The 21,709-nt window shown below is 42.3% G+C and overlaps 1 protein-coding gene across 3 annotated transcripts in view; it reads right to left on the bottom strand.

Annotated features, from left to right (window-relative positions):
• The window catches only part of RBBP5 (RB binding protein 5, histone lysine methyltransferase complex subunit), a 42,949-nt gene extending 21,655 nt beyond the window's left edge, over nucleotides 1–21,294 (bottom strand). For all 3 annotated transcript variants that reach the window (XM_037155340.2, XM_037155341.2, XM_053667983.1), the window contains exons 1-3: nucleotides 21,145–21,294; nucleotides 10,020–10,045; nucleotides 8,036–8,208 (exon numbers count right to left, since the gene is read on the bottom strand). In XM_037155340.2, coding sequence (XP_037011235.1) covers nucleotides 8,036–8,208; nucleotides 10,020–10,045; nucleotides 21,145–21,163 — 218 coding nt within the window. In that variant the 5' untranslated portion in view covers nucleotides 21,164–21,294. The remainder of the gene's footprint in view (nucleotides 1–8,035; nucleotides 8,209–10,019; nucleotides 10,046–21,144) is intronic.
• Nucleotides 21,295–21,709: the final 415 nt, after the last annotated feature.

Raw genomic sequence — 21,709 nt, 5'->3', positions numbered from 1 at the left:
GGAGCACATACAACCCTGCGGGCTTAGGACCTGCTCTGCTGAGGGTGGCTCACCTGTGGGCCTAGTTCCTCTTAGCATTCTACTCCCTCCCACTCCGAGCAGCACATCCCCTGAGCTTCCCACCCAGTAGCTGCTGTCATTCCAAATGATCTATCCTACTTTTCAGGGTGGTTGGTACATTCTTGTGTCCATCTGGCGTTGATGCCTCTGATTCTGTAACATTTTTTTCATTAAAGATATTCTTGCTAGTAACTGAAGAGTGGTTTTGCACATGGGTTGGTGGGGAGGTGGGGCTTCGTTTTTATTTTAATACATATTGATATGCTCCCTGCACAGGATTTTGTTGATGGGGTAGAAATATCCCAAATGGTAGCCTTCTGAGTAGCAGGATAAGTTGACACTCAATTGCTTTAAACTATTCAGGCTACCTTTTATACTAGCCCTTGAAAATTAGTCTATATATCAACATGTGGGGGGCTCTGCCCACAGGGCCCCCTGACATCTGGCACCTGGAACAGGGACCTGAGGATTCGGGACGTGGTTCGATCAGATGCTACGAGCCATCTTCAGGGATGGCACACCTAAGATGATGGAAATCAGCGCTTTCATCTCCCCAGGGGCAGGGGCATCTGTCGGTAAGGTCCCCAGGCATGTTACAGATAAAAGGTTTCTGTCGTGCTGCCCCTTGAGCAGTTTTCTTCTCATTTCTCTCCCCTGCACCCTCTTCCATGAATAGGAGTCCTGCTTTCTCTATCCCAAGCATTTGCTGCATTTTGCAGGCACAGGTCGAGCAGTTAAGAGCCACAAGGGCGCTCACCGCCAGAAGGCACCCATGAGAGGAGAAGCTAAGATGTGGGCCAGGTCAGAACACTAGGTTTCCTGCCATCTGCAAGCAAGAGCCCGCACAACGAGAGGCACACTGTAAAAGACTCATGGTCCCATCCCCTGCAGCACAATCCCCGCCTCGCTTTAGGTTTGGGGAGGAGAAAGCGAAGACTTTCCCTTTATCAGCTTTTGTAGCGAGGTATTTATGAGCGTTTCAGCTTCTTGCTGAGTGCCCAAAGAAAAGAAGCACTTCTTCCCTCCGGCTCCAAATCTTGGGTGTCCCTACGTGAGGTGAGGGAGGGCCTCATGGATGTGTCTGGGATCAATTCCCAAGAGTGCAGGGGCCTCACAGGGAATTCCTGCGAGAAAATTGATTTAACTTTTGGCTCATCCGGGGAAGCTCAATTTAAGAGTTGGTCACACAGCACTCCAAGCCCTCCCAGCTGGTTTAGATGACTGGGAAGAGAAACCGAGACCCATAAGCAGGGTTAGGGTACCCAAAATATTTTGTACCCCTCTCCATGTATGCACCAATGGCACATTTTTGACCCACTACACTCTTCTCACTAGCAAGAAACAGGATCTGAGGGTGCAGGCGGAGGAGTGAACACAGAATTGAAACTGGTTTTGTAATCCCCATGCTTGTTCCAGGAGGAATTTCAGAAAAGGTTCTTTTATTTGTTACGGAAATTCTTTAAGGGTTTCTACAAATCCTCAACCATAGGGAACAAGCTCTCTAAGAACAAGAGCAATGTTTCAAGCTAATTCAGCAGCTTTTTAGGGCTGTTGGATGTCTCCCAGATTCAGACCTAAATTCTCCTTGATCCTTAAGTGACCAAGCTAGACAGGAATTAGATTTAGTTAACCAATACCTTTCTTCCAGACAGCTCACTAGGGTACACAAACACTTGTCAGACCTTTTTGCTTCCCCACACTGGAGATGCCTACTGGCTTAATGGGACAGTTGTCACCTAATTGAGAAATGACTGGTTATTTTTATCCCATCAACCCCAGCACACTATCACCACCTATATTACTGTCAGCTTCATCAAAGGCTGTGAGAGTGATTCAGCTTTTTGGCCATGACCCAGCTGTTATACATGTTCCACTCGCCCAAGTGTATCTACAACAAACTTTATAGTCAATCTTTTATAGTCAATTTCAGTGTGCAATTGCTGATTTTGTAGGGGATCTTAGTATTCATTTACCTTCTGATAAACTTCTCTAAAACCTTCCCACTCTTAATATTCGTATGGGGAAAAAATTCAGCGCCACTCCTATTCCTGAAGCTAGAACCATCTTTACCAATGGTTCAGAAAAAAACGGGGAAAGCTGCTATATTACCTGGAAAGGGGACGAGTGGATACATTTTCTTCCTTGAGGGCACTCCTCCACCCAATGGGTGGAAATTTCAGGGGCTGTTCTTGCCCTCCAACATTGGCCCAAAGAGCCTCTTAACTTAGATTGTAACTCTGGTTATACTGTATATACACTCCCTCATATATATCAGGCTTTATTAAAAGGGTCCACTGAGCCTCAGTTACTAAAGTCTATTTCTAACCCTGCAAAGCCTTTTAGATAAAAGGAAGCACCCCTTACTTGTTACCCATATCCGCTCTCATTCAGGCTTGCCCGGACCTATATGGCAGAGGGAAATTCTTGGGCTCATGCCCTTGTCAGCCTAGCAGATACTTTTCAATGTACAGTAATGTCTCATCAATTTTTTCACCAAAATAGTCAGGCCCTACGTAAAGAATTTAATATTCCACGGGTCCTAGCAAAACAAATTATCAGAGAATGTCCAGATTGTCAAGCACTTTCAAAAGCACCCCCTCCTTTGGCATTAACCCCAGGTGCAGAAACAGCAGGGGCCTTTTTTTTTTTTAATTGATTATGCTGTTACAGTTGTTCTATTCCCCTCTTCATTCCCCTCCACCCTACCCCCCATCCCCACCATTACCCCCCCTTTAGTTTATGACCATGTGTCTCAATTCCTTTAGCTTCTATATTTCCCATGCTATTCTTGCCCCCCCATCTATTTTCTATCTACTGTCTATGCTACTTATTTTCTGTACCTTCTCCCCCCTTCTCCTCCTCCCACTCCCCTGTTGCTAACCCTCCTTGAGATCTTCATTTCTATGTTTCCACTCCTGATCTACCTGTCCTTTTAGTTTGCTTTTGTTTTAGGTGTGGTTGTTAATAACTGTGAGTTTGTTGTCCTTTCACTGTTCATGTTTCTTTAACCTCTTTTTCTTAGATAAGTCCCTTTAACATTTCATATAATAAGGGCTTGGTGATGATGAACTCCTTGAATTTGATCTTATCTGAGAAGCACCTTATCTGTCCTTCCATTCTAAATGAAAGTTTTGCTGGATAGAGCAATCTTGGTTGTAGGTCTTTGGATTTCATGACTTGGAATACCTCTTTCCAGCCCCTTCTTGCCTGTAAGGTCTCTTTTGAGAAATCAGCTGACAGTCTGATGGGGACTCCTTTGTAGGTGACTGTCCCCTTAGCTCTTGCTGCTTCTAGGATTCTCTCCTTCATTTTAATTTTGGCTAATATAATTATGATGTGCCTTGGTGTGTTCCTTCTTGGGTCCAACTTCTTTGGGACTCTCTGAGCTTCCTGGATTTCTTGGAAGTCTATTTTCTTTGCCATCTTGGGGAAGTTCTCCTTTATTATTTGTTCAAATAAGTTTTCCACTGGTGGCTGTGCCTTTCCCCTTTCTGGTACCCCTATAATTCGGATGTTGGAATGTTTAAAGATGTCCTGGAGGTTCCTAAGACTCTCCTCATTTCTTTGAATTCTTGCTTCTTGACTCTTTTCTGTTTGGCCATTATTTGCTTTCTTCTGGTCCACTCCATTGATTTGAGTCCCAGTTTCCTTTTCATTGCTATTGGTGTCCTGTGCAATTCCATTCATTTCAATTAGTTTCACCTTCATATATTTGTCTAATTTGTCAGTATAATCAACCAGTTCTGTGAGGATCCTGATGACCAGTGTTTTAAACTGTGCGTCTGAGAGTTTTGCTATTTCTTCATCGCTTAGATCTATGGGCTCTGGGGCTTTGAGATCTTGCAACATTTTTGGTCTGTTCGTGCCCTTTAAGTGTGAGAAGCGGCGCCTTGGACTCCCAGGTCGCTGGGTTGTGACACTGTACGTGGGGGCGTGGTCAGAGCGGGGAAATGACGACCCCCTCTGCTGTTTCTCACAGCTGGGTGAGGATTAGCGTCATAGGTGGTTCACCTGGGCCGGGCCACTCAGAGTCGCTGGGTTATGACGCTGTATGTGGAGGTGGGGTCAGAGCGGGGAAATGGCGGCGCCCTCCACTGCCGCTTGCCGCGGGGAGCAGGGGCCTGTCTTTCCAGGCAGACACTTACTCAGGTGTTCTACATGCCACTCCCCTCACAGGGGAGTCAGCAAAGAATGTTAGAGATCATTGGCTCAAGGCTTTCAGCCACTTAGGCCGTCCACAAGAGATCAAGACTGATAATACCCCAGGATACACTGCACAAGCTACTCAGGCTTTTTCAGAAAAATGGGGAATTTGGCATAAAACAGGTACCTCCTATAATCCTATAGGTTAAACAATTATCGAAAGCGCTCACCAGACCTTTAAAACTTTATTAAACAAATAAAAAAGGGGGAATCAGGAAACATCCCCCAGGAATTTAACCATGCTAGCAATATATAAATTTTCTTGAATTGTAATGATAATTTAAAGTCACCCATAGACAAATACCTTGTGCAAAACAGTCCTGCAGTCCCACACCTCTTGGTCTTACACAAAGACCCACTAGGGAAAGGAAGATGAGAAGGCCCAGTTGAACTGTTAACTTGGGGGAAGAGGGTATGTTGTGTTCACTCTCCAAAATGACCTTTGGAGCTGCCAGCGAAGAGAGTGAAGCCAAGTCACAGAAAAGGCTTCCCTGGCCTGGACCCACCTTTGCTCCACTGGACTCCCCCCATCCAGACTTCTCTAAGCGTGGGTTACTCCTTTAAAGTGGAATTCCAGTCAGCATTCCTGGACAGATACTCGTCATCGCCTGCAGGGCGCATTCTATACCAATCTCAGAGTACAGGTTGATCGGCTCCAGCTTGAGCTCCACTAGCAGCTCAGTGACATCAAACGCCTAACTGCACAAAAGGTGTTCCAGACCCTCCACTATAATCTACAATGGCTGAACCCTGAAAACTGGTTCAATGGACTGAATTTACAAGTTTGGGTCATGGCAGCCCTTGGGTGCCTCCTTGTCTTAATCCTTATTTGTGTGCTTTACAATGTATATGGAAGTTGTTTTCTCAAGATCACATTCAAAAACAGAAAATAGTAGGTTTCACAGGCTTAACAACTACAATTACATTCATAAACAAAAAAGGGGGAGATTGGGAACTGCCCTGCCTGGTTTCAGAAGCTGTAATCACCCCATGGCTAAGGCTGAGTGAGCAACCTTTGGACCATAAGCCACTAAGGAGACAAAGCTTATTTCCCTGGCAGGGGTGCCGCCTCTGCCCCTTTTACTTCACCCTGCCTGGCCCCCCTTGCATGATCGGTTAGCCAATGACAGGTAAGATTCCTCAAGGGAGGGATGACCTAAAACAGGCATGATCACAGGCACCCCCAGGGAAGGACTTGGGGAGCCATAGCCAAAGGGAGTGATGGACCCTCACCCCTCGACTTTGACAAGCCCGAGTCCTCATGCTGTCTGCGAGAAGTCTCCTAATCTCTTGGCTGCCTTACTTCCCCTGCCTGACTTAAGCCTGAAACACTGACAGAGGGCGGTGCAGCCCTGTGCTGGAAAGGTCAGGTTCCCTGGGGTGATCAGGCCTAAGAAAGAATACATAAACTCCTGTGAAACCTGCTTTGCCAAGAATGCTCTCAATTAAATGATAAGGGTCTGAGCAGGAAATGAGTTTGTTTCCCAAAGTTTTGTAGCCCTTTAGCTAACAGACTCAGAATATGCCCTTGTAGCTCTCTGTATGTTATCTATTATTTGATCCTTACTGCCTGACAATGATTAATGAGCTTTACCTGTATTCTTTTGCAAAATGAACCCAATAAAAGCCCACTGAGGAAAAGGCTCTTGGCCCTTCTCCTTGGAGAGACCTTTCCTCCCCAAGCAGATCACGTCCCAGTAGACTAATTCTTATCTGTGGGGGGGTGCCCTGCGGGCAGAGCCCCCTACATCAACACACCCCAAAAAGGTAATTCTTTGATATTTCAAACACTTTACATACCATATCAGAAAAAGTATGTTGAGTTTGTTGGTCTGTTATGGGAGTAGTTCCACCTCGTAATAGAAAGGCTAGTCTCACTGACCCCTTGTTTAAAAATCACATTTGTATGTCTTAGAATTCATCTTCTGTTGTCTCAGATGTGTGTCTGTTACACGACTCTACAGATGGAATTGTCACCACAGGTAAGTCCTCATTAGCAAAGAATCTGTCTGCTCAGGTTTACCCCCAGTTTGACACCTGGAGGTGAGAGCCAAGTCATTACATGCCAAATGCATCTTTTCTGCCAGAGGAATGCAAGTCCACATACAATACTGGATGTGGTATATAAATTATCCAAGGCAGTGACTTCGGCTTTATATATATTGTTAGTTTTAAATCATCTACTTTTATCTAAACTTCTAGATTGGACTGTTAGTGCTATTTCTCTTTGCAAAGATACCTGTCTTTCAGTAAACCACATTTTAAGCTTTTCCATAAAGACAAAAGAACACAGCACAGTTACAAACTCTGCTTTTTTTTAAATAAAAGATTTTATTTATTTATCTTTAGAGGGGAAGAGAAGGAGAGAAATATCAATGTATGGTTGCCTCTCCTGAGTCCCCTGCTGGAAACTGGCCTGCAACCCAGGCATGTGCCCTGACTGGGAATCGAACCGCGACCATGTGGTTCGCAGGCCTGCGCTCAATCCACTGAGCTACACCAGCCAGGGTACAAACTCTGCTTTTTAAAAACTGTATGTAGAAACTTATCAAAAATTTTACAGCGGTAACATCTGGGGAATGGAACTATGGGAGACATTCTACTTTCTACTTTCTTATATTTTCCATAATTTTCTAAATGATTATACACTAGTTTATAAAATATATTTTAATAAGTAGAAGTTATAAAATTAGTTTGTGAATTATAATATCTTAATGAAACTGTTAAAAATATACGTATCTAAATCTTTATTGTAAAAACGCAACAATAAAAACAAATGAAATGCAAAGGAGCTGGAAGGGACCCAAGAGATCATGCTGGCTGGTATTATATTTTGAAGATTTCACTTACTTATTTTTAGAGAGAGGGGAAGAGAGAGAGAGAGAAAGATCCACATCAATAGGCGGTTGCCTCACACGCCCTCTACTGGGGGACCTGGCCTGCAACCCAGCACGTGGTCTGACTGGGAACCGAACCTTTTGTTTCACAGCCCAGCACTCAATCCACTGAGCTACACCAACCAGAGCTGGTGTTATACTTTGTATATCAAAGAAAAGTTTTTGTCAAAACCACCAGTTCACGAGTGGCTAAACCTAAGTCAGGCCCCCTTCCAAACCAGTACTTTACAATACCTCTGCTGTTTCTCTTTAGACAAAAGGAAATATGTTACAGTTCAGTAAATCTGTATTTGATTACATGCTTTTTTGGCCTCAAGTTCATTTAAAATAAGTGCTGCCCCCAAATAAAATTTTCTGAATAGTCATCTAAGAGAGTAAGAAAGAAATCAATGGAAATTTATATTAAACCAAAGTTCAACTTGACTATTTGATAGAAAACCTTAGTAACTACATAGTTTAATGAAGAAAGGGACATGCTTGTGGTCACTACAATTGCTGGATTTCAAGAACCTGGACAAGGCTGGACTAGGTGACTTCCAAGCTTCTCTCCTAAACAAGGTTTTTTATTTTAAATAAAACGTCATATCACAAACATTGCTATACCTACAGTCAGTAGGTATTTGTTCAGCACTGAAATATTATCAGACGGAGCCTGATCTAGATCCATATATTACACTAAATTTCTCATCACAGAGGAGCTTCCAGGACAACATGGGTTCAGGGTCTACATAAGCTATGAGCAATTTTATTACTAAAGTATGGATATTTTACACTCTAAATATTAAAATACCCGCAATGAGATTGCCAATTACAAAGTCACCATTCACCCCCCCACTTTAACCTACATTAAACATATTCATATCAAAATTTCTTACCATAAAGAACAGACTGGATGGATGTGCGCACTGATTATTTTAGCAATGCCTCTTGTCAAAAAATCCCAGATGACAATTCGGCCATCGTTACAGCCAACTGCGAGCAGTGTGCCCCACCTGTTAAAGGTGCAGGTCAGGGCCATGCTGATACAATCCAAAGTTCCATCAGCTTCCTAAAAATTAAAGTGAACACAAAACTATATACAATAATACCCAGATATCCAAATGATTATTGATTTTTTAATAAAAATAACCTTTTACTTATTTCTATCCTTGCCCAAGGACATGCTTGTTGATTTTGGAGAAAGGGGAAAGGAAGAAGAGAAAGGGAGAAAAACATTACTCTGTTGCCTCTTGTATGTGTCCCAACCAGGAACCAAACCTGTGACCCAGATATGTGCCCTGACTGGGAACTGAACCCAGAAACTTTCAGTTTATAGGACAATTCTCCAACCACCTGAGCCACACTGGTCAGGGTTCCAAATTATTTTTTAAAGAGTGTCTACCATCTATGACACTTCTCTCGAATTTAAATCATGACGTACACCAAAATAATCTCTATGTATGTGCTTATACCTATTAAACTAGTCAAAATGAAGAAATATTTATAAATGCTAACAAAATTTTTGGAAACAGGTACGATCAATCCCATTATAACTTTGTATACACACTCTGGAGGGCAATTAGGTCAAATATAACAAGATTCATTAAAAGAATCATCCTGCTAACCCAGTTATCATATTTTTGGGAATTTATCCCCCCCCCAAATAATTTAAAACAAACACCCTAGAACAGCCTATATAATATTAGAAAAGCAAAAAAAAATTATATTAATATCAATCCATTTAAAATATACTTGATCTTAGCCAAAAGGCCAAGAAGTGATCAATCCATTTAAAATAATCATAACTTAACTGAAACATACAAAATCTGTCCGGAAAAAGTCCAGCCACTGTTAACATAAGAACAGTTTGCATGACAACTCTCCAGCAAAGGAGAGTGGACTGGAATGTGCATGTGTGAACAGGAACGACTTCACGGCCCTAGTCAGTGGGGGCAGCGTGAAGTGAGTGAGTGGGCACATGTACTGTGTGGCTGTTGAGTTCAAAATGACTGAGCAAGTACAGCAACAAATTTGCATCAAATTTGTGTTGAGTTTGAACATTCCTTCATGGAAAGGGTGATTCAGAAGGCCAGAGCGATGGGCAACTGGTGAGTGGCAGCTTATTCACAACAGCATGCCCACTCAGGCATCATGTTTCGTGCAGAGTTTTTTTGTGAAACATCAAATCACCCAGGTGACTCAGCTCCCCCTACAGCCTATATTTGGCATCCTGTGACTTCTGGCTTTTCCCAAAACCAAAATCACCTTTGAAAAGGAAAAGATTTCAGACTGGTAATGACAGTCAGGACAATACAACAGGGTAGCTGATGGCAACTGGGAGAACTGTGTAAGGTCCCAAGGTGCCTACTTGGAAGGGGACTATACAATATCCTATGTACAATGTTTCTTGTAGTTTGTATCTTCCTTAATAAATATCTTTATTTTTCATATTACATGGCTGGATACCTTCTGGACAGATCTCATATTCCAAAACATTTTTATATTTTAAAAGGTAAAGCACACTTATAGCATATATTAATTTATTACTACGTAAGAGCATCAATCAAAACTAGAAAAAATATACAGGCAATGGGACTGTTTGTGACCCTTTAATCAACTTTTTTTTTTTTAATTTAAAAGCAAATGAACTGTAAGATTTACATTATTTACATTATGGTGAGATTTTTCAGGCTACATTGCCTATCTGCCTCCACCCCCCAAAACAGACCATTTCGTTTTCTGTATTTCTTCTGCCATAATGAAAAACACATATCATCACAGTTAACGTTTCTGTTGTCAAAAAAAAAAAGGGATCAAAGTGCATTTTCCACTCAAACACAAAGCTAGTGAGTTACCATGTTCATAAAATCACACTCTTACCTCTGGATAATTCTGCCCAAAGGACTCTGCAACAAAACAGAGAAAGAGAGTTTGTGGGACACATGCAATGTACCAGGGGCCTACGGTTCATGAGTGGCATGTAGCAACAATCTGCAAAGTGTGGATGGGGAACTGAAGCCCTTTCTTGTTTTCATTATTATACCAACGAGGTACTCGCCTTTCTATCCTCATTATCTCCTGAGTTTATGGATGAGTTCTCCTAAGGCTCTATGACTTAGGACACTGCAACAGAATGGATGCAGAAGGAGAAGGAAGAATTCTGCCAACTTCCATTTAGGCAAACATTACAGAGATTTGTAAAAGTGCAAAACAATGTTACTCCTCTATTTTTTTAAAGAAAATAGTTATTTTTCATAAAAACGTTACTTACATAAACAGGTAATTATGTCATTATGGTTATTTTTAAATAACAAACTCTTAAAAATCAAGTCAAATTATCTTAAGTTCCAAATATTCCTAGAATTTTTATTAACAGTAGCCAACCAACAGCAATCACTCCCCTGATTAATAACAGCATCTTGGTTGTGACACAGGCTAGCAGTTGGTTAAACACACGTGTCTCCATTTCTCAAGCAAAAAATATTTTGGTACAAAAATCCCTAAATGTGTTTCCTATATTAAATTTGTTATTTACACATTAGTAGTAATAAACATTTCAAGATATAAATGATATGATACCACTTGCTTATCAGAAATTTAATTTCAGGAGCAGCAGCATCTTTGTCAGTATTTACTTATGTAACTACATAAAGATTTTATTACAATGGTTTTTAAATATTTCATTTATTTATTTTTAGAGAGAAGGAAAGGGAGGGAAAGAGAGAAATATTGATGTGTGAGAGATACATCCATCCTCTCTCACATCCCTAAAAGGGGACCTGGCCCACAACCCAGGCACGTGCCCTGACTGGGAATCAAACCTGTGACCTTTTGGTTTGCAGGCCCACACTCAATCCATTGACCCACACCAGCCAGGGCTTATTCCAATGGTTTTTAAACTATACTCTGAGAACTACTGAACCACAAAAGCTGTATTACATATAGGGCATCCAAATAAGATTTTATTTTAAAAAAGTCATATTCTTAAAAAATAAAAAGAGTCTGAAAACTGCTTTCATTATATTTTGTCCCTTTAAAACAACTAATAGACGCCATGGCTGGTGTGGCTCAGTGGATTGAGTGACAGCATGCAAACCAAAGGGCCGCCAGTTTGATTCCCAGTCAGGACATATGCCTGGGTTGCAGTCCAGGTCCCCAGTAGGGGGTGCTCAAGAGGCAACCACACACTGATGTTTCTCTCCTCTTTCTCTAGCCCTCCAAAAATAAAATCTTAAAAAAAAATTAATAGAAAACTGAAGAATGGAAACATTAAAACATCACCCCCTGATGCCCTATAGTTAAAAACACTTAAATGCAGCCAAACCACAGAAAATTGAACTATATGGAAGTCTGACAACAACGAACCCTTCAGCCAAACCGGTAAGAGGGGCAGAGCCAGCAGCAGAGCAGGGTCGGGCAGGAAAGATCCACGGGACCGACCCATGCGCGTGACCCAGGTGCGCCAGCAGCCGTGGGCGGATCCCAGGTGTGGAGTAGCGGGCGGACCCACTGAGGGCATAAGGTGTTGGACCCACTGAGGGCTGACTGCAGTCACACATTCGTGTGCAGATAAACCGGTGAAGGATCGAGCAGTAAGATGAACTGCTCAGGCCCCAGCGGCAGGAAGCGTCAGAAGGGACCGCCATTGTCCCTCTCTGACCCCGCCCCCACATACGGTGTCACAAACCAGCGACCTGAGTGGCCCCTCTCTGACCACGCCCCCACATACAGAATCACAAACCAGCAACCTGGGTGGCTCCGCCCTGGTGAACACTTAAGGCTCCTCATACGTAACAGGCACGAACAGATCAAAACATAGCTCAAGAACAACTCAGAGCCCCTGAGCTGATAAATCTAAGCGATGAAGAAATAGCCAAACTTTCAGATGCACAGTTCAAAACACTGGTGATCAGGATGCTCAAAGAACTGGTTGATTTTAGTCACGAAGTAGAGGAACATATGAAGGTTAAACTAATTGAAATGAAGGGAAATGCACAGGAAACCAATAGTGATGGAATGAAAACTGGGACTCAAATCAAGGAAGTGTACCAGAAGGAGGGGAAAAATGACCAAACAGAAAAGAATGAAGAAACAAGAATTCAAAAAAAATGAGGAGAGGCTTAGGAACTTCCAGGACATCTTTAAACGTTCCAACATCCAAATTATAGGGGTACCAGAAGGGGAAGAGGAACAGCCACCAGTGGAAAACTTATTTGAACAAATAATAAAGGAGAATTTCCCCAATCTGGCAAAGGAAATAGACTTCCAGGAAATCCAGGAAGCTTAGAGAGTCCCAAAGAAGTTGGACCCAAGACGGAACACACCAAGGCACATCATCATTACATTAGCCAAGATTACAATGAAGGAGAGAATCCTAGAAGCAGCAAGAGCTAAGGGGACAGTCACCTACAAAGGAGTGCCCATCAGACTGTCAGCTGATTTCTCAAAAGAGACCTTCCAGGCAAGAAGGGGCTGGAAAGAAGTATTCCAAGTCATGAAATCCAAAGACCTATATCCAAGATTGATCTATCCAGCAAAGCTTTCATTCAGAATGGAAGAGCAGATAAAGTGCTTCTCAGATAAGATCAAATTCAAGAAGTTCAACATCACCAAGCCCTTATTATATGAAATGTTAAAGGGACTTATCTAAGAAAAAAAAGAGAGACTTCCGCCAAGATGGAGACGTAGATGGAGGATCCACCTCGCCTCTGTGCACAACCAAATCTAAGAACAACTATTTTTAACAGCAGTCACAACCAAGCCACACGGAAAATCGACAATACGGAGTCCAAAGGACAACTAGATACTCGGCTGGACCGGTACGAGGAGCGAGACCAGCAGCGGAGCAGGTTAGCAAGAAAAAATTCCCGGGGCGGTGCGCGGTGCGCGCAGGCAACCCAGGGCGCTGATCGCCAGTGAGCTGGCTGCCGGAGCGCACAGGGAAGAGGCGTGGTGGGTCTGTCGGTCGCGCGCATTTACGTGCGGAGAAACCAGTGAGAAGGGAAACCCACGCGGTGCAGCAGGCTCGCACAATTAGGATTGGATAAGCAAGCCCGAGGCGTGTGAGTGACTGGATGGGCTGGGCTAGCAGAGAGGAACGCCATTGCTCCCTCTCTGACCCCGCCCCCACACACAGCGTCACAAACCAGCGACCTGGGTCGCCCCGTCCTGGTAAACAACTAAGGCTTCGCTCCACTCACTTAACAGCACTAATAGACCAAAAATGGCTCTAGGACAACTCAGAGCCCCAGAACCGATAGACCTAAGTGATGAAGAAATAGCCAGTCTTTCAGATGCACAGTTCAAAACACTGGTTATAAGGATCCTTACAGAACTGGTTGACTTTAGTCACAAATTAGAGAAACATATGGAAGCTAAATTAATTGAAATGAATGGGGATACAAAAGATACCAATAGTAATGGAAAGAAAATTGGGACTCAAATCAAGGGAGAGGACCAGAAGGAAGAAAAAAATGATCAAACAGAAAGGAATGAAGAAATAAGAATTCAGAAAAATGAGGAGAAGCTTAGGAACCTCCAGGACATCTTTAAACGTTCCAACATCCGAATTATAGGGGTACCAGAAGGGGGAAAGGCACAACCACCAGTTGAAAAATTATTTGAACAAATAATAAAGGAGAATTTCCCCAAGCTGGCAAAGGAAATAGACTTCCGAGAAATCCAGGAAGCTCAGAGAGTCCCAAAGAAGTTGGACTCAAGAAGGAACACACCAAGGCACATCATAATTACATTAGCCAAGATTAAAATGAAGGAGAGAATCCTAGAAGCAGCAAGAGCTAAGGGGACAGTCACCTACAAAGGAGTGCCCATCAGACTGTCAGCTGATTTCTCAAAAGAGACCTTACAGGCAAGAAGGGGCTGGAAAGAGGTATTCCAAGTCATGAAAACCAAAGATCTACAACCAAGATTGCTCTACCCAGCAAAACTTTCATTTAGAATGGAAGGACAGATAAAGTGCTTCTCAGATAAGACCAAATTCAAGGAGTTCATCATCACCAAGCCCTTATTATATGAAATGTTAAAGGGACTTACCTAAGAAAAAGAAGATAAAAAAGATGAACAGTGAAAGGACAGCAAACTCACAGTTATTAAGAACCACACCTAAAACAAAAGCAAACTAAGAGGACAGCTAGATCAGGAGCAGAACCATAGAAATGAAGATCTCATGGAGGGTTAGCAACAGGGGAGTGGGAGGAGGGGAAGGGGGGGAGAAGGTACAGAAAATAAGTAGCATAGACAGTAGATAGAAAATAGATAGGGGGGAGGGTAAGAATAGTAGGGGAAATACAGAATCTAAAGAATTTGAGACACATGTTCATGAACTAAAGGGGGAAATGGTGGGGGAGGGGTATGCAGGGTGGAGGGGAAGGGAGGGGGGAATAGAGCAAATGTAATGGCATAATCAATAAAAATAAATAAATAAATTTTAAAAAAAAAGATAAAAAAGATGAACAGTGAAAGGACAGCAAACTCACAGTTATTAACAACCACACCTAAAACAAAAGCAAACTAAGAGGACAGCTAGATTAGGAGCGGAACCATAGAAATGAAGATCACATGGAGTGTTAGCATCAGGGGAGTGGGAGGAGAAGGGGGGAGAAGGTACAGAAAATAAGTATCATAGATGGTAGGTAGAAAATAGATAGGGGAGAGGGCAAGAATAGTATGAGAAATATAGAATCTAAAGAACTTGAGACGTGGTCATAAACTAAAGGGGGGGAACGGTGGGGGAGGTGTGCAGGGTGGAGGGGAATGAAAGGGGGAAATAGAACAACTGTAATGGCATAATCAATAAAATATATTTAAAAAATAAAATCTTTAAAAAAGAAAGATTCCGAGAGAATGCAGAATCCAGGAACCATTTTAATGCATGATTATCCCAACACATATCACCCCGATTTTGTATTTTCACTTTATGTTTTGGGTTGGGGTTTTGGTTTTTTTGTTTGTTTTGAGGGTCATCCTAATTAAGGTTACAGTGAGGAGTGTGGAGGAACACAAAGAGAAAGTGATGTATAAAAAGACTGAGCCAGGTTGGGACACTTTGGTTGAATGGCTTGAGCCACGAATGCAGTCGAGCGGGGTTGAGGAAGCACGAAGGCCGCTCCTCAGGATGCTCAGGACCACTTTTATGTTTTCCAACTGGATCGCTTGGGCTTGGTTTGAAAGACCACTAAGAGAAAAAAGGTGCACAAAGATGCGAATGACAAAGAGAAATAAACCCTGGTCAAAGAGGTTTAACTTCATAGTATGCGTGACAATTTCAAAAACATGAATAAGTTTTATAGCAATATTCACACTTCCAAAACTGATTACAGAATAAAAATCCTCGACTGAATCAACATATAAACGACACAATGAAAGGCTGTTAAAGACCTACTATTTAAAAAAAGGAAAAAGTCAGCAAGCAAATAGAATTTTGTGAGCAATGCCTCTTAAACCTCAAGCAGTAGATAATTACTGTTATTCAAGCTATTTCACAGTGGAAAAAATATTCAAATATGGATAATTATACTAATTCTTAGAGAAATGTTCTCATTGGTGTTACTAAGTGAATAAAAAAGCAAACCAAAATGTATATAATATCTCGTTTTTTGGTTAATGTGTATAAACACGCACACAAGAATAGGCACGAAGAAAAATGTGAAAGGAAACACATGGGATCACCAACGAAATGGAGGAAGCAAGTAAAAAACACACTAAAAAAAACCATCCAGGACTTCCAGCCAAGATGGAGGCATAGGTAGGTACACTTTGCTGCCTCACACAAAGAAAATAAGGACAACAAAATTAAAAACCAAGCCCCCACCCCTAGAACTGGTAGAAAATCAAACTGTATGGAAGTCTGACAACCAGGAAGTTAAAGAAGAAACATTCATCCAGACCTGTAGGAGGGGCAGAGACTGGCAGCTGGGTAGAGAGAACTCCTGGCAAGGCGGCAGCTGGTGCAGCGGGTGGTCCCATATTTGTGTGCGAATAAACCAGGAAGAATAACTGGGGAGTGACAAAGACTGGGCAACCCAGGGCCCCAGCATGTGGCGGCGGGGGGAGGATAAAGCCTCAAAACCTGACTGTAAAAATCTGTGGGTATTGAGGCGGCAGTGGGAAAAACTCCCAGCCTCACAGGAGAGTTCGCGGGAGAGACCCACAGGGTCCTAGAATGTACACAAACCTACCCACTGGGAATCAGCACCAGAAGGGCCCAATTTGCTTGTGGGTAGTGGGGGAAGAGACCCAAAGCCTGCCAAGAGCCAAGCGAGTGCCACTGTTTCCTCTCTGACCCCTCCCCCACATACAGCATCACAACACAGCCTTGTGAGTTGCCCTACCCTGGCAAATACCTAAGGCTCCACTCCTCACAATGTAACAGGTACACCAAGACAAAGAAATATGGCCCAAATGAAAAAACACATTAAGACTTCAAAAATAGAACTAAGTGATGAAGAGATAAGCCAACCTATCAGATGCAGAGTGTTTTGAACTCTGCAGGTAATCAGGATACTCACAGAAATGGCTGAGTATGATCGCAAAATAGAAGAAAAAGTGAAGGCTATGCAAAGTGAAATAAAGGAAAATGTACACGGAATCAACAGTGATGGGAAGGAAACTGAGACTCAATTCAATGATTTGGAGAAGAAACGAAATGAAAAAACAAGAATTAAAAAAAAAAATAAGGAGAGGTGAGGCTTAGGAAACTCCAGGACAATTTTAAACATTTCAACATCCGAATCATTGGAGTACCAGAAGGAGAAGAGGAAGAACAAGTGGAAAAGTTATTTAGACAAGTAATAAAGGATAACTTTCCCAATCTGGCAAAGGAAATAGACTTCCTGGAAGTCCAGGAAGCTCAGAGAGTCCCACAGAAGTTGGACCCAAGGAGGAACACACCAAGGCACATCATAATTACATTAGTCAAGATTAAAATGAAGGAGAGAATCCTAGAAGCAGCAAGAGATAGGGGGACAGTCACCTACAAAGGAGTTCCCATGAGACTGTCAGCTGATTTCTCAAAAGAGACCGTACAGGCAAGAAGGGGCTGGAAAGAAGTGTTCCAAGTCATGAAAGGCAAGGACCTACATCCAAGATTGCTCCATCCAGCAAAACTTTCATTTAGAATGGAAGGGCAGATAAAGTGCTTCCCAGATAAGGTCAAGTTAAAGGAGCTCATCATCATCAAGCCCTTATATGAAATGTTACAGGGACTTATCTAAGAAAAAGATGATCAAAACCATGAATAGTAAAAATGACAACAAACTCACAACTATCAACAACTAAACCTAAAATCAAAAATAAAAAGCAAACTAGAATAGGAACAGAATCAGAGAAATGGAGATCACATGGAGGGTTATCAACAGGAAGGGGAAGGGGGGAGAAGTAGAGAAAAGGTACAGGGAATAAATAAGCATAAATGGTAGGTACAAAATAGACAGGGAGAGGTTAAGAATAGTACAGGAGCCCTGGCTGGTGTAGCTCAGTGGACTGAGCACGGGCCTGCGAACCAGACAATCGCGGTTTGATTCCCAGTCAGGGCACATGCCTGGGTTGCAGACCAGTTCCCTGCAGGCCAGTTCCCAGCAGGGGACGAACAAAAGGCAACCATACATTGATGTTTCTCTCCCTCTCTCCTTCTAAAGATAAATAAATAAAATATTTAAAAAAAAAGAATAGTACAGGAAATGGAGAAGCCAAAGAACTTACATGTATAATCCATGGACAGGAAGGAACTAAAGGGGAGAATGCGGGAGGGAGGGGGTTGCAGGGCGGAGGGGGTAAGGGGGGGAGGGATGACTCCAATAGCATAATCAATAAAATATACTTAAAAAAAGAATCCGCTCTGGCTGGTGTGGCTCAGTGGATTGAAAACTGAAAGGTCACTGGGTCAGGGCACATGCCTGGGTTGTGGGCCAGGTCCCCAGTTGGAGGCATGTGAGAGGCAACCAATTGATGTTTCTCTCCCTCTCTCCCTGCCTTACCCTCTCTCTAAAAAGAAATATATAAAAATCTTACAAGGAAAAGCATCCATAGTTAAAATTATATATCATGACTGTATCTACATGAATACATTAAAAATTGTTAGATCTATTATCTTCTAATGTGTAGAAATAGTATCTTTACAGTGTTGAGTATAGAAAGAAAGTTGCAAATAATGTATCTACAAAGGTTCTATATCTGGAAAAAGCAAAAACAAAGCCCTTAGACATTTGTTTAAATGTGTTTGTCTGAGTAAGCCAAAGGGTATAAAAGGATAAACTACAGTTACCATGTGGAAAAGGGGAAAAAGATAATTTTTTTCTGCACACATATTTATATCGTTTCCACTGTTGTGATAAATACATGTACTTTATTTATTCACTTGAAAAGCATGACATTAAAGAACCTCAATGAGCTCTCTTTTTTCTTTTAAAGATTTTATTTATTTATTTATTTATTTATTTATTTACTTACTTATTTACTTTTAGGCAGAGGGGAAGGGAGGGAGAAAAAGAAACACCAATGTGTGGCTGCCTCTCACATGCCCCCTACTGGGAATCTGGCCCAAAACCCAGGCATGTGCACTGACTGGGAATCGAACAGGCAACCCTTTGTTTTGCTCAATCCACTGAGCCATACCAGCCAGGGCCTCCATGAGCTTTCTAGATCTAAACGCCCACTGGCTTATCATTTGTTTATGTTTCTCTTCTAGTTCTATGTATCTTTCCAGGGCAATGGCTGTATATTATTTCAATGTTTTTCAAACAGTGGGACCCAATCCACCACGAATGGATAAATCAATTTAGTGAGCCACAAGTTTTTAAAAATAGATTAGAAGATACCAGAGGGTATTTAGCATAACAAGAATTAAGTGTAATTTTGAGAAACTCAGTTATAAATGTAAGTATATATAATGGATTTTGATAGAAAATATATTTGTATTATGAGCTGTAAGAAAAGTTGGAAAAACTCTTATGTAACTTTTATCTCTGGTGCATACTGCTTGATGCACAGCACGGGCTCAAAAAGTGGTTGCAGATGTAGTACCCTGAGTGCCCACATTAAGAACACATCATCATTCACTTCCTTTATCTGGCCAGAAACCCCTGAGTATGCTCCCACCATCACATCACTTCTGCTCCTTTCTCCTTTTCCTCTGTAATCACTAACTTTCCACTTTAAAACTCAGAGTCACTTCCATAGAGATTTACATCTTTTGGACCCAGCCTTCTTTTAAATTGTCTAGCCTTCCAATGCTAAATATCCCTTGCTAAGTGTCACACTCGTGAATTTTCTGTATAAATAAAAATATAAATAAAACCTTTCCCATGACTGCTATCTCTTTGAATATACTAGCCTATCATCTTTCCTCCATACTCTAGTCTTTAAAAATAAGGGTCAACTCTTTCCCTCCCTTCTGTCTCCCACACCTTCCTAAAACCACTGTAATTTGGCTTCTGCTCAAGTTGCTGAGGGAGCCCCAAGTTGCCTAAGGACTAAATAGAGCAGCCCTTTCCCAGCTCTCAGCCTCAAATGCTCTACAATTGGCTTCTATGGAAGACACCACACCACACGAACCTGTACAATCTCTTCTCCTACTGGATAAATATATGGAAAGCACCTAAAACATACCTAGCTCATAGTAAGTATTATGTAACTGTTAGTTAACTGACTATTATCATTATATCATTTATCTTCTTATTCCCTAAATAAGTCAAAACCCTTCAGTGGATCTTCTGTACCTTTCTTTAAAAGCACAAACTTTCCAGCTGGGCATCTAAGAGCCTCCACAAAGTTGATGGCACCAACCCCTTCTCTTGACTTTCTCTTTAGTCCCAGTACCCACAACCATGCAGGTAAATTCTTTAGGTATTCTCTCGCTGATATCTTAAATCAAGCATCTTCCTAGTAAGCACCCCCTCCCCAAATTGAAATACTACAGTCTGTTAATATTTTACCAGTCTTAAACGTCCACTCAAAACTGTCTCCTCCACAGGCTTTTTGTTGCTGATCGCCTTTCTTTCCCTGCCCCAAAGATATTAAATCCCTCTTCTACACGTTCTTAGCTCTTTGTAATAACTCTTAAAGGCCTTCCTAGGTTCTGCAATACATTATGACTATTTACTTAATCATCCTAATTTTTCTGCATAAGAAAAAGCTCCTTAAAGGTAAAAACCATTTCCTAAATATCGTTGAGGTCCTTTGCAAAGCCAAAAACACCTGCTGATCTTTTATTCCAAGAGAAACATGGCCATTAAAGACAGCAAATCGTTTAGGAGCTCTGGAAAACAACAGACATCCCTAGGCTACCATACTAAACACCTAATGAAAGCCTAGAAGGACTACAGTTTTTAAACAACCTGAGTTAAGTAAGGTATAGGGAGGAAATGACTCAAAGAGAGGGTGGCAAATGTCTCTGTCGTTCACACCTCAGTGTTTTACACACCATACCTGGTAGCTACAGAGCTTAAATGGTAAGTCAAGATAACGATTCCAGTGCCAACTATGCCACGTGCTCGTTCAGTCACTACCTTCAAGTCACTACCCTCTGAGGCTTTTTTCATCTGTCCCATGAGGGACTTCAACTAGAAGTTCCCCTCCTTAGGCATCTCGAATTTCTACAAAAAGATTTACCTGTCCAGACACCCAAATCCCCGACAAGTCTTAGGAGCTTCACTTCAAGCCCCACTCCCTCAGATTCCTTCTCCAGTAACTGTGGTCCTGCCTGTTCTAGGCTACTTCAGCACCTGTGATGCTTGTCATCAAAACTAAGTCACAAACTGTCCTTACCACTCCAAAACTGATCAGAAAATAGGTTCCGGGAGGGCAATGCATTTTGCTCGGGCAGAAGCTAGGGCTGCCTTCTCCTGCTGCTGCTGCTGTATTTCAGGAGCGTCCAGTGACCCACAGCAGAACTAGGTATCTTGAGCTGCAGCCTGAATCCTCCCCCGCCCGGCTTCCCTCTTTTTCAAGACCAAAACGTTCTCTAAGACGTAGCCATAGCCTTCCTTACCCAGCAACTCGAGGTTCATCCCTGAGAACTCCGGCCGCCTGGTTTCAGCTCCAGCGACAGCGCCTTCCCCCCTGCCTGTTTCTAACACTACGTCCAAGTCGGGAGCACCGCAAATTGCCCGGCACTAGCTCCGCAGACTTTCTGGTTTAGAAGACCCTGCGCCTTCCGCTTTCTTCCCCCGCCTACCCTGTTCGGTCCAAGTGAGCTGTCCATATATATGCCTAACCAAAAAGAACAACAAACTCTCTTGAAGTCATTTGATTATAACATTAATTAAGGGATAAATTTTTTTTCGGCGCTTAGTACTCTAAGAAGTGCATGAACTTGAGAATGTTTTCTCCCGGGTTGTGTAAGTGAACTAGAAATGTCAGGCATATAGTTAGACTACTAGCAGTTGTCTATTGTGTGTTCAGTGGCGTTGTACCGGCCGGCTGCACCAGAATCGGCTGGAAAGGTTCCGGGCAAATGCGAATGACACCAGAAAGCTGGAAAGGTCAGCCCAGGGCCCAGATGCGGAGCGGAGCTATGGTTGTCAAGGCGCGTACTCTCCTGTATGTAGGTAGTT

This window comes from Artibeus jamaicensis, unplaced genomic scaffold (assembly GCF_021234435.1).
Source record: "Artibeus jamaicensis isolate MK-2021 breed Jamaican fruit bat unplaced genomic scaffold, CSHL_Jam_final contig_475, whole genome shotgun sequence".
NCBI classification, from domain to species: domain Eukaryota; kingdom Metazoa; phylum Chordata; class Mammalia; order Chiroptera; family Phyllostomidae; genus Artibeus; species Artibeus jamaicensis.
This window is presented reverse-complemented; position numbering and strand designations above follow the sequence as displayed.